Source organism: Heterodontus francisci, chromosome 10, assembly GCF_036365525.1.
Source record: "Heterodontus francisci isolate sHetFra1 chromosome 10, sHetFra1.hap1, whole genome shotgun sequence".
Lineage (NCBI taxonomy): Eukaryota > Metazoa > Chordata > Chondrichthyes > Heterodontiformes > Heterodontidae > Heterodontus > Heterodontus francisci.
In genome coordinates this window covers 36,186,154-36,199,725 of record NC_090380.1, presented here as the reverse complement: position 1 = coordinate 36,199,725, position 13,572 = coordinate 36,186,154, and the positions used below count along the sequence as shown (strand labels likewise).

Sequence of the window (13,572 nt, the reverse complement as noted above, 5' to 3'; positions counted from 1 at the left end):
TGGCAGACCTCCAATCCTCTGGCATCTTGCCCGTATCCAGTGAGGATTTGAAGATGATCTTCAACGCATCTTCTATTTCCTCCCTGGCTTCCTTTAACAACCTGGGATACAATCCATCCGGCCCTGGTGATTTATACACTTTCAAGGATGTCAGACCCTCTAGTACTTCCTCTCTCATTATGCTTATCGTATCTGATATTTCACACTCTTTTACTACTATGTCTGCGCCACCCTCTTCTTTGTGAAGACAGAGACCAAAAACTCAGCTTGGATAATGTATTGAAGTCCTTAAGGAGTGGGTTTAGAACCTATGACCTTCTGAGTCAGAGGAGAGAGTGCTAGCACTGAGCCGAGGTTGACATGTATGGCATTTACTTGGTGTCAGAGCCCTGATTGATTCATATTTTCATAATTATCAAGGCCTATCTTAATTTCTTTATTTCTTAGTTGCCTAATCAAAGTGGTAATTGTACAGTGAGTATAAATATGTAAATTGTAGGACGCGAAACATATGACTAGAATATTAAGTGACTTTTGTTCGCTGTAGCTTTTCATGTTACTGACATATGGATCACTTCATATTGTGGTGTGACTCAGCTTTCATACCCTTTTTGAGTTTTGTTTCCCATCAACGTGCATCTTTATAGGTGGGAATGAAGTTGGTGAAATTTTTAGTTGCTTGATTAAATATTACTGAAAAAATATTAACTTTTTAATAAAGTTCTCTTGGTCCTGAGATTCAGCTACAGTGTACTAAATCTATTTTTGGCAGCTAAAGATCTTGATATGAACTATTGAAGGAAAAGCACAATTTTAATCCTGTCCTAAAAAAAAAATTAACACACATATGCCTTATACTAGGAAAAATGTTAATGTATTAAGTTTAAAAACAAAATGCAAGGGTCTTCCAGCATCTGAAAAGATGGGTTAAACTTTCAGGTGGAATCCTTTAATTAGAATTAAACTGCAAACAATCCTTCTTTTATTTCAGATTTTGCAGGATTTCTTTTCATGTCATGTTCTCCCAACCTGCCTTGACTAGAATTGTAGTATTTACTGACCTTGCATCAGGTCATGTCCCTGAGCTGCTGCTACCAGTGCCTGCCAGTACTTTGAGATGTTGCCTTCCTTGAGTTTTCCTAAGTTCGTTTCATCAACTGTTGCTACCCTTCCTAAACCAGTATGTTTCCTTTCCAATACTACTTCTGCAATAATTGATGACCCCCTAAGGAATTTGACTTTTGAAACTAGCATTCAGCTGATAATTTTTAGTTATCATTTCTATTCAAATATTTTAACATGAAAATTGAACTACAAATGTTCTCCAACAATTAAACTGTGTGCTAATATTTGAAATATAATGAAGGGAAAAAAAACAATTTATTTTGCATTCCTTATTTAACAGCTAAAAAAATTGAAGCAATTTGAAATAAAAATATATTTGAGGTTTTTTTTCAACAACTTGTGTATGTTCTGAATGTTTTCATCTAAAATTTGATCATTAACTTAACTGTCCTTTTTAGGATCCTTTTAAATATAGCTACCCACCTTTGCCAGATGATGATTTTCAAACACCCATATGTGAAAATGGTCCAATCCCAGGTGAAGATGAATTGGATGGAAAAGAAAAAGGAGATGGAGATCGCAAGGAAACTGTTGACACTAATCATAATGAAGAATCCTTGCAGAAACCAAAAAAGGTATAACTTAATAAAATTTACTCAAATGTTGCCTAGTTAAATTGGATAATTTGGAACTTGTAGTAATCATTGAGTTTGCTATTCCAGTAATTTCTTGGTCCACTTTCCTAAAACTGTTGCACATTTTCCTGTTCATTGCAACATTCCATATGTTTACATATATGATTGACTGAAATATGTATTGATAACATTGCAGATTACAGCTGGACAGTTAGGGTGCCTACCAGTAAATAAGTAAAATGCAAACATGAATGAAAAGGAAGGTGGATAAAGACCATCAGCCTATCATTGCTCATCCAGCCATTAGATAGTGCCACCTCATTCTCCTTAACCACTGGTGAAGCTAATTCCTGAGGGAGGGGAAAAAAGCAGCAAAAACTTGAGTATATTTTCAGCATACATCTGGGAAAATTCCTCTGAGAATCAGGCATGCTGCAGGAGGCATAGTAAATTGTGTAGATGAGAGCTGAAAGTTACAAACGGACATAGACTGAGTGGACAAAAGTAAGACAGGTAGAGATCAATGTGAGGAAGTGAGAGGTCATCCACTTAAGATATAAAAGACCAATAGAATATTTTCTTAATGAAGAGAGACTAACTCTCTGGAGGAGCAAAGGAATTTAGGTCTCCATGTGCACATTAAAAATTTGTGCACAGGTTTAACAAAAAGAATAAAAAGGCAAATGGAATAACAAAGAACAAAGAAATTTACAGCACAGGAACAGGCCCTTCGGCCCTCCAAGCCTGCGCCGATCCAGATCCTCTATCTAAACATGACACCTATTTTCTAAGGGTCTGTATCTCTTTACTTCCTGCCCATTCATGTATCTGTCTAGATACATCTTAAAAGACTTGCAGGTTGATAGGTTAATTGGCCATTGTAAATTGCCCCAGTATAGGTAGGTGGTAGGGAAATATATAGGGACAGGTGGGGATGTGATAGGAATATGGGATTAGTGTAGGATTAGTATAAATGGGTGGTTGATGGTCGGCACAGACTCGGTGGGCCGAAGGGCCTGTTTCAGTGCTGTATCTCTAAACTAAACTAAACTAAACTAAGATGCTATCGTGCCCGCGTCTACCACCTCCGCTGGCGACGCGTTCCAGGCACCCACCACCCTCTGCGTAAAGAACTTTCCACGCATATCCCCCCTAAACTTTTCCCCTTTCACTTCGAACTCGTGACCCCTAGTAATTGAATCCCCCACTCTGGGGGAAAAAGCTTCTTGCTATCCAACCTGTCTATACCTCTCATGATTTTGTACACCTCAATCAGGTCCCCCCTCAACCTCCGTCTTTCTAATGAAAATAATCCTAATCTACTCAACCTCTGTTCATAGCTAGCGCCCTCCATACCAGGCAACATCCTGGTGAACCTCCTCTGCACCCTCTCCAAAGCATCCACATCCTTTTGGTAATGTGGCGACCAGAACTGTACGCAGTATTCCAAATGTGGCTGAACCAAAGTCCTATACAACTGTAACATGAGCTGCCAACTCTTGTACTCAATACCCCGTCCGATGAAGGAAAGCATGCCGTATGCCTTCTTGACCACTCTATTGACCTGCGTTGCCACCTTCAGGGAACAATGGACCTGAACACCCAAATCTCTCTGTACATCAATTTTCCCCAGGACTTTTCCATTTACTGTATAGTTCACTCTTGAATTGGATCTTCCAAAATGCATCACCTCGCATTTGCCCTGATTGAACTCCATCTGCCATTTCTCTGCCCAACTCTCCAGTCTATCTATATTCTGCTGTATTCTCTGACAGTCCCCTTCACTATCTGCGACTCCACCAATCTTAGTGTCATCTGCAAACTTGCTAATCAGACCACCTATACTTTCCTCCAAATCATTTATGTATATCACAAACAACAGTGGTCCCAGCACGGATCCCTGTGGAACACCACTGGTCACACGTCTCCATTTTGAGAAACTCCCTTCCACTGCTACTCTCTGTCTCCTGTTGCCCAGCCAGTTCTTTATCCATCCAGCTAGTACACCTTGGACCCCATGCGCCTTCACTTTCTCCATCAGCCTACCATGGGGAACCTTATCAAACGCCTTACTGAAGTCCATGTATATGACATCTACAGCCCTTCCGTCATCAATCAACTTTGTCACTTCCTCAAAGAATTCTATTAAGTTGGTAAGACATGACCTTCCCTGCACAAAACCATGTTGCCTATCACTGATAAGCCCATTTTCTTCCAAATGGGAATAGATCCTATCCCTCAGTATCTTCTCCAGCAGCTTCCCTACCACTGACGTCAGGCTCACCGGTCTATAATTACCTGGATTATCCCTGCTACCCTTCTTAAACAAGGGGACAACATTAGCAATTCTCCAGTCCTCCGGGACCTCACCCGTGTCTAAGGATGCTGCAAAGATATCTGTTAAGGCCCCAACTATTTCCTCTCTCGCTTCCCACAATAACCTGGGATAGATCCCATCCGGACCTGGGGACTACCCAACACTTCCTCCCTCCTTATGCCGACTTGACCTAGAGTAATCAAACATCTGTTTCTAACCTCAACATCCGTCATGTCCCTCTCCTCGGTGAATACCGATGCAAAGTACTCGTTTAGAATCTCACCCATTTTCTCTGACTCCACGCATAACTTTTCTCCTTTGTCCTTGAGTGGGCCAATCCTTTCTCTAGTTACCCTCTTGCTCCTTATATATGAATAAAAGGCTTTGGGATTTTCCTTAACCCTGTTTGCTAAAGATATTTCATGACCCCTTTTAGCCCTGTTAATTCCTCGTTTCAGATTGGTCCTACATTCCCGATATTCTTTCAAAGCTTCGTCTTTCTTCAGCCACCTAGACCTTATGTATGCTTCCTTTTTCCTCTTAGCTAGTCTCACAATTTCCCCTGTCATCCATGGTTCCCTAATCTTGCCATTTCTATCCCTCATTTTCACAGGAATATGTCTCTCCTGCACGCTAATCAACCTCTCTTTAAAAGCCTCCCACATATCACATGTGGATTTACCTTCAAACAGCTGCTCCCAATCTTACATTCCCCAGCTCCTGCCGAATTTTGGTATAGTTGGCCTTCCCCCGATTTAGCACTCTTCCTTTAGGACCACACTCGTCTTTGTCCATAAGTATTTTAAAGCTTACGGAATTGTGATCACTATTCCCAAAGTAGTCCCCTACTGAAACTTCAACCACCTGGCCGGGCTCATTCCCCAACACCAGGTCCAGTATGGCCCCTTCCCGAGTTGGACTATTTACATACTGCTCTAGAAAACCCTCCTGGATGCTCCTTACAAATTCTGCTCCATCTAGACCTCTAACACTAAGTGAATCCCAGTCAATGTTGGGAAAATTAAAATCTCCTATCACCACCACCCTGTTCCTCCTACATCTTTCCATAATCTGTTTACATATTTGTACCTCTATCTCACGCTCGCTGTTGGGAGGCCTGTAGTACAGCCCCAACATTGTTACCGCACCCTTCCTATTTCTGAGTTCTGCCCATATTGCCTCACTGCTCGAGTCCTCCATAGTGCCCTCCTTCAGCACAGCTGTGATATCCTCTTTGACCAGTAATGCAACTCCTCCACCCCTTTTACCTCCCTCTCTATCCCGCCTGAAGCATCGATATCCTGGGATATTTAGTTGCTAATCATGCCCTTCCCTCAACCAAGTCTCAGTAATAGCAATAACATCATACTCCCAGGTACTAATCCAAGCCCCAAGTTCATCTGCCTTACCTACTACACTTCTTGCATTAAAACAAATGCATCTCAGACCACCACTCCCTTTGCGTTCATCATCTGCTCCCTGCCTACTCTTCCCCTTAGTCACGCTGACTTCATTATCTAGTTCCTTACAGGCTTTCGTTACTACCTCCTTACTGTCCACTGACCTCATTTGGTTCCCATCCCCCTGCCACATTAGTTTAAATCCTCCCCAATAGCGTTAGCAAAAGCACTCCCAAGGACATTGGTTCCAGTCCGGCCCAGGTGTAGACCGTCCAATTTGTAATAGTCCCACCTCCCCCAGAACCGGTCCCAATGTCCCAAAAATCTGAACCCCTCCTTCCTGCACCATCTCTCAAGCCACGCATTCATCCTGACTATTCTTTCATTTCTACTCTGACTATCGCATGGCACTGGTAGCAATCCTGAGATTACTACCTCTGAGGTCCTACTTTTTAACTTGGCTCCTAACTCCCTAAACTCTGCTTGTAGGACCTCATCCCGTTTTTTACCTATATCATTGGTGCCTATGTGCACAATGACAACTGGCTGTTCACCCTCCCCCTTCAGAATGTTCTGCAGTCGATCTGAGACATCCCTGACCCGTGCACCTGGGAGGCAACATACCATTCTGGAGTCTCGTTTTCGACCACAGAACCGCCTATCTACTCCCCTTACAATTGAATCCCTGATGACTATAGCCCTTCCACTCTTTTCCCGCCCTTCCGAACAGCAGAGCCAGCCACGGTGCCATGAACCTGGCTACTGCTGCCTTCCCCTGGTGAGCCATCTCCCTCAACAGTATCCAAAATGGTATACTTGTTTTGGAGGGAGATGACCGCAGGGGACTCCTGCGCTGCCTTCCTGCTCTTTCTCTGCCTTTTGGTCACCCATTCCCTTTCTCCCTCAGCAATCCTAATCTGCGGTGTGACCAATTCACTAAACGTGCTATCCGTGACCACCTCAGCATCGCGCGTGCTCCAAAGTGAGTCCATCCGCAGCTCCAGAGCCGTCGTGCAGTCTAACGAGAGCTGCAGCTGGATACACTTCCTGCACGTGAAGGAGTCAGGGACATCAGCCGTGTCCCTGAGCTCCCACATTGAGCAAGAGGAGCATGACACGGGTCTGAGATCTCCTACCATTTTTAACCTTAAGCTTAACTTAGTTAAATGAAAAAGGAACGAAAAGTTTTTACCAATCACATGATTAAAAAAAAAAAGAAAAAGCCTTACCTTATCTTCACACCACCGAGTCCTTTCTTTTTGGTTAGAGGAGGGTGGCGGGTGGGAGTGTAGTGTCTCGGGTTCAGAAACGGCCCAAATATATAGGGTTTTACTTACCCAGCAGCCCCCTGGTCTCTGCCGAAAACAAAAGGAAATTAAGTTTACTTTGAAACTGACCTTCCCAGCTGATCACTCGCTCGCACTCTCTGCTCCCGAATAAGCTGCTGCAATGAAATGATGGTCTTTATCTCACAGGGGCTGGAATACAAAAGGGAGGATATTATGCTTCAGTGATACAGAACCTTAGTCAGACCACATCTGGAGTACTGTGTTCATTTTTGGGCACCACATCTTAGGAAAGATATATTGGCCACAGAGTGGGTACAGTGCAGATTCCCAGAGGAATGAGGATAAGTTGCATAAAGTTCCTTTGTATTTCCTTGAATTTAGAAGTATGAGGGATGATCAAATCAAGGTTTTTTTTTAAGTGGTAAGGGGATTCAATCGAGGAGATAAAGAGAAACTTTCCTCTGGTGTGGGAGTCGAGAACAATGGTGCTAATCTCAGGAGTGAAATCAGGAAGCATTTTTCTCTCAAACGGCAGTGGAAATTTTAAACTTTCTCCCTCAAGGATGTTGATGCTGGGTCAGTTGAAATTTTCGAGATTGAGATTGATGGATTTTTGTTACATTACAGTATTGAAGGATATGGATCAATGTCAGGTGAACAGAATTGAGGTACTGATCAGCCATGATGTAGAATGACAGAATAGGCTTAAAGGGCTTAGTGGCCTACTCCTATTCCTATATTTTTATATTGTGCTCGCGCACGTGCACATACAGAAAGTGAAGGATGTTATAAGTGTGTGTGTGTGTATATCTTTCCTTGAACAACACAATTAGTATGTAATCATCTTCAGGCTGTTTCTGTTGATAGCACCTCCCCACAGGAAGGAATTCAGGTGCAAGTTCATCTTTTCACTGTGGTTCATTGACTTATTGGCCTTAAAGGGGCAGGCTACCTTAGCAGATAGTTCTTCTCAAGCCTTCCCAATTGTGTGTTTGGAAAGGGCTATTGGGGCATCAGCACTAATTGTTTATTGCATGTTATAATCTTTGCCATTATGAAACATCTGCTTACTTGCTGTGAGCAGTGCCATGGGAGATCTGATAGGTTTGTTTTAAAAAGTGAGACCTTTGCTGCATTTCCCAGACTTCTCCTCCCAAGAAAACTCCAATTTCTATTTTGATTTTTTTGTAGACATAGCCTAATAGTTATAAAGTATCATTAACCATCTGGCATGAGAGGTGAACAATATGTTACAGCTAGTAATGTGCTATTAGAGTCTGCATATGGGGTCTCTTAAGCAGGCAGTCATGAATAGTATGTTCGACTTTGTGTGTTCTGCAATGATAATTACTTAAACGTAAGTAACAAACTATAAACTACTAATTTTGAGAGACATTGCTTACCGGCTATTGTACCTATTTTCTGTTTTTGCTTTTATATTTTTTGTACACCTCATCTTTCTCCGAGCTGTTTTCTCTTGACTTCCCTGGGAAGGATTTAAAGAAAGGCTATTGAAATGGCTACTAGGAGTTGCACAAGATCGGTTTGTGGTGACGACCATTAGGACCATTTGTTTTTATTTGTTTCCGTTTCTGTTTTGGGAGCAACTGTCCAGCTCTGCTTTAATAACTTTTGTCTTCTATCTTTTCCAAATCTTCCATCCCTCCACAAACTTGGGAAAGTTATTGTGGGCTGGAATTTATTAGCCCTTTGGGGACAGGCCAGGAGGTGGGAAGGCTGGCAAAATGACAGAGTGAGGTGTTGGGTGGCATGTCCGACATCTTCCCACCAGCATGCTATTTTGCCAGCGGTAGGAAAGATGGCAGACAGCCTGCCTGCCTGGAGCCCAATTGAGCCACTTAAGTGGTCACTAAAGGGCCTATTCCCACCTCAGTGGGCATTTTGCCCACATCGTCAGGTCTGCTGCCAGCTGGGGGGAATGCCAGATAAACCCTGGCATGCTCTGCTGAGCAGGGGTGGGGGAGGGGGGCCTTCTTTTTGGGCACTCTTTTGCCCATGGAGGGGTCCCCCGGGAGCAATGGCTGCTCCCGCAGCAACGGTGCCACCTGTCCTCCGTGATCTCCCCTCATTGAGGCCTGCCTGACTGTCCCCAGACCCCATTTACCTGACTTTGAGGGTGCATGCCATCGATGCGCTCTCATCCTATAAGTGCAGCACCAGCAATGGCTACTGCTGAAATCTGCCCTCTGGCAAAATGTGGCCCTGGGTCCCGACGTCCAGTGAAGCAAGGTTTCTTTTCACTTTTGGTCCCGGCGGCAGGATTTCTGCATCTGCAGAATTCTGACCTGTACATGGAGTAAGACCTGCCACATTCTTCCATTGTGCCCAAATTTGTTGAGGATCATTGTGCAACACTGTTATTTTCAATATAGAACATGAGATATGTTGAAACAAAACTAATGAAAATTTCTGTACAATTTCTTGTTCAGCCTGATTTATCTTCTACCCCCTTTTGCATTCTTAAGACGCATAGTTTTATGACACCAGTTAATGTCTTTACAATAGGAGTATGGCAGCATAGTGGTTGTTACTGGACTAATTAATCCAGAGGCCTGGGCTATTGATCAGGAGACATGAGTTTAAATCCTACCATGGCAGCTGGGGAATCCAAATTCAGTTAATTAATGAAATCTGATATTAAAAACTAGTATCAGTAATTGTGAACATGAAACTACCAGATTGTCATCCTTGCCTAATTTGGACTCTATGCGACTCTAGATCCACGGCAGTGTGGTTACTCTTAGCTGCCCTCTGAAATGGTCTAGCAAGCCACTCAATTGTATTCAAGAAGGCAACTCACCACCACCACCACCTTGAAGGGCTCTCCAATGATACCCACATCCCGTGAATGAATACATTTTTTAAAATCTGCACTTTTAAAATTGTACCTGAAAATGTCTTTCTAACTGTTACTTTATAATGTGTCTTGTGATCATCTTGATAAATTGTGTTAAGTGTGGTCTGACAAGGATAGCTTTCTTTCAGTTGTGTAATTGATCACAGTCATCTTGCATTGCTGTTTGAATAGTTCAGTTCCTTTTTCCAAACAGTCAGCATGCAGGGAGTTTGCTGACACCCGTGGCAACAATAGTGACTATTTTTCGTTAGCCAATATCAGAATTCAGTTAAATAAAAGCAAAATACTGCAGATGCTGGAAATCTGAAATAAAAACTAAGTGCTGGAAACACTCAGCGGGTCAGGCAGCATCTGTGGAGAGAGAAGCAGAGTTAATGTTTCAGGTCATCAGAACTGGGTTTTAAGCAAATGAAGTGGGGTGTGGGAGGCGGGTGGTGGTGTTGTGGGGTGGTAGGGATGGTGGTGAAGGGAACAGAAGGGAAGGTGTATGATGGGGCAGGAGAAATTAAATAAAGCTGTCATGGGACAAAGGCAAAGAGCGTGTTAATGCTTGTGGAAGACGAAGCATAGTCCAGAGAGAGTGTTAATGGCAGAATAATCAGCTCTATTCACATGAAAAAATAGGCACATGGTTAAAAATAAAATAATAATAAAAAATGTTTTACACCAGAATTCATTTTCTGTTTCCACTTGATTTAATGTTTACCCAAAATTCTGCACTTTCTTCCACCTGGAAACATTAATAGAACCAAATTGGATGATATCTAAACTTTTCCATATATTAGGCCGCCATGTCAGTTTATAAACTGAGATGCAATGAGCGCATAGTTTCCTTTGGAGAAATGTATACTTCAGTTTGCAAGTAAGAACATTGAATTGATTGTTTGCTTCTAATACTCTTTCTCATGCTGTATTCTCCTGTATCAGTTGCTAGTTTTTGCTCTTTGCTTAAATTTACATTTACTAAATCAATTGTGGAATGAAAGTTGAATTAAATATGATGCATATAATGCAATGAGATCCTTCTTGTCATACAGGTTTCTTTTGATGATACTGAACGGTTAGATTCAAAGACAAAATCAGCAAAGAAACCTCAAACAGCATTCAGAGGATCGTTGCTACACATAAGGTATTTCAGTTATATTTATATGATGTATACTAGCTGAAGTAGTGCATTGTTTAAAACTATGTAGTGTACAATAGGTCATTAGAGGCACTGATTTATGATGGTTGAATAGTTGAAATTGTCTTAATATTTGATTATTACTGGTATTTCCGTGCCCTTGGTTACTACATTTGTGGCTAATTGTGAACAAATTGTAGGTCTAACTCCGTTTCAGAAGGAGGCAGGTAGCAGGAAAGCTGCTACAGCTTACAGCTGGGGTAGGCAATATTTGCAACATCTCCCGGTTTGCTGTCCACTGTTGCGTAAGAGAGGTTACTGAGTCTCTGTATTCCAAGAGAGCTGAATATGTTGCGTTCTCTCTTGCCAAAGAGAAGCTGATGGAGAGACTACAAGGATTGCAGGCTTCCCCATGGTGCAGAGTGTCATTGATCGCATGCATGTCGATTTGTGGGTAATGCTTGTCAACTCAGATGCACCACAACTGAAAGGGCTTCCACTGCCTCAACATACAGCTGATATATGACCATACGCAGCATATCATGCAAGTCATTCTGCAGCACTCTGCTGTACTATCTGGATTTGAGCCACCATGACAAAATGGAGGGTGACTACTGGGCAACAAGGGCTATACTTTGACATGGTGCATGACTCTTGTGCATAACCCATGTACATGTGGGCTGCATGCATAAAACGAAAGCTATTCTGCTACACAATGGTAGCACAGTGGTAATGTTACTAAACTAGTAATCCAGAGGCCTGGATTAAGACTCCTAGACATGAGTTCAAATCCCACCATGGCAGTTGGGGGAATTTAAATTGAATTAATTAATAAATCTGGAATAAAATGCTAGTCTCATGAATAATCATGAAACTGCTGGATTGTCATAAAAATCCATTTGGTTCATTAATATCCTTCAGGGAAGGAAATCTGCTGTCCTTATCCGGTCTGGCCTACATGCGACTCCAGACCCACAGCAATCTTAACTGTCCTCTGCGATGGCCTAGAAAGCCATTCGGTTTTATCAAACCACTACAGAATAGTTGAATAAGAATAAAACCGGATGGACAACCCGGCATCAACCAAGGCAACGGGAACAAGAAAGGTGCACTCTGCCCAGTCAACCCTGAAAAATCCTCTTCACTAACATCTGGGGACTTGTGTCAAAATTGGGAGAGCTGTCTCACAGATAAGTCCAGCAAAATCCTTACAATGACCCAGACTCTTGCATCATCACCCGTGGGTATGTCCAGTCACCCAGCAAGACAGACTTACCAGAGGTGGCAGCACAGTCGTATACAGTCAGGAGGGAGTGGCCCTGGGAGTCCTCAACATTTGAGTCCAGATCCCATGACATCTCATGGCATCAGGTCAAACACGGGAAAGGAAAACTCCTGCTTACTGCCGCTTACTGCCGTCCTTCAGCTGATGAATCAGTGCTTCTCCATGTTGAACACCGCTTAGAAGAAGCACTGAAGGTAGCAAGGGCACAGAATGTACTCTGGGTGTAGAACTTAGAACCATAGAAAAGTTATGGCACAGAAAGAGGCTGTTCAGCCCATTGTATCTGCGCCAGCTGAAAAAACTAGCTGCCCAATCTAATCCCACCTACCAGCACCTGGTCCGTATCCTTGCAGGTTACAACAATTCAGCTGCATGTCCAGATACTTTTTAAATGACTTGAGGGTTTCTGCCTCCACCACCGACCGGGCAGTGAATTCTAGGCATCCACCACCCACTGGGTGAAAAAGTTTTTCCTTATGTCCCCTTTAATCCTTCTATCTTAATTCTGTCCCTGGTAATTGACTTCTATGCCAGGGGAAACAGGTCCTTTCTCTCTACTCTATCTAGGTCTCTTATAAATTTGTGCACCTCAATTAAGTCATCCCTCAGCTGCCTCTGTTCTAAGAAAAACAACCCTAGCCTATCCAGTCTTTCCTCATAACTGCAACTTTCAAGCCCTGGCAACATTCTTGTCAATCTCCTCAATACTCTGTCCAGAGCAATTATGTCCTTCCTGTAATGTGACCAGAACTGTACGCAATCCTCCAGCTGTGGCCAAACCAGCGTTTCATACAGTTCCAGCATTACCTTCCTGCTTTTGTATTCTATACCTCGGCCTGTCACCTTCAGGGACCTGTGGACATGCACTCCAAGGTCTCTCACTTCTACCCCTCTCAATATCCTCCCATTTATTATGTATTCCCTTGCTTTGTTTGCACTCCCCAGATGCATTACCTCACACTTCTCCAGATTGAATTCCATTTGCCACTTTTCTGACCACTCAACCAAACCATTGATATAATTCTGGAGTCTACAGCTATCCTCTTCACTATCAACTACATGGCCAATTTTTGCAAATTTTCCAATCATGCCTCCCACATTTAAGTCCAAATCATTAATATATACCACAAGCAGCAAGGGAAACAACACTCAGCCCTATGAACTGCCATTGGAAACCGCTTTCCATTCACAAAAACATCTGTCGACCACTACCCTTTGTTTCCTGTCACTGAGCCAATTTTGGATCCAACTTGTCACGTTCCCCTGAATCCTGTGCACCTTTATTTTTCTGACCAGTCTGCCATGTGGGACCTTGTCAAATGTCTTACTAAAATCCATGTAGACCATATCCACTGCACTACCCTCATCAATCCTCCTCCTTATTTCCTCAAAAAATTCAATCAAGTTAGGAAAACACGACCTTCCCTTAACAAATCCATGTTGACGATCCCTGATTACTGCATCATCCCTCTCATCCCTCTGTGAAGACCGATACAAAAAAGTCATTATGAACCCTGCCCACATCTTCTGCAGAAGGCATAAGTTACCTTGTACATCTGATAGGCCCTACCCTTTCCTTA

At 42.8% G+C, this 13,572-nt stretch overlaps 1 protein-coding gene across 5 annotated transcripts in view; it reads left to right on the top strand.

The window, feature by feature from the left end:
- mospd2 (motile sperm domain containing 2) overlaps positions 1 to 13,572 on the top strand; it is a 113,429-nt gene that overhangs the window by 41,929 nt on the left and 57,928 nt on the right. For all 5 annotated transcript variants that reach the window (XM_068040448.1, XM_068040444.1, XM_068040446.1 and 2 more), the window contains 2 exons: positions 1,524 to 1,700; positions 10,622 to 10,713. In XM_068040448.1, coding sequence (XP_067896549.1) covers positions 1,524 to 1,700; positions 10,622 to 10,713 — 269 coding nt within the window. The remainder of the gene's footprint in view (positions 1 to 1,523; positions 1,701 to 10,621; positions 10,714 to 13,572) is intronic.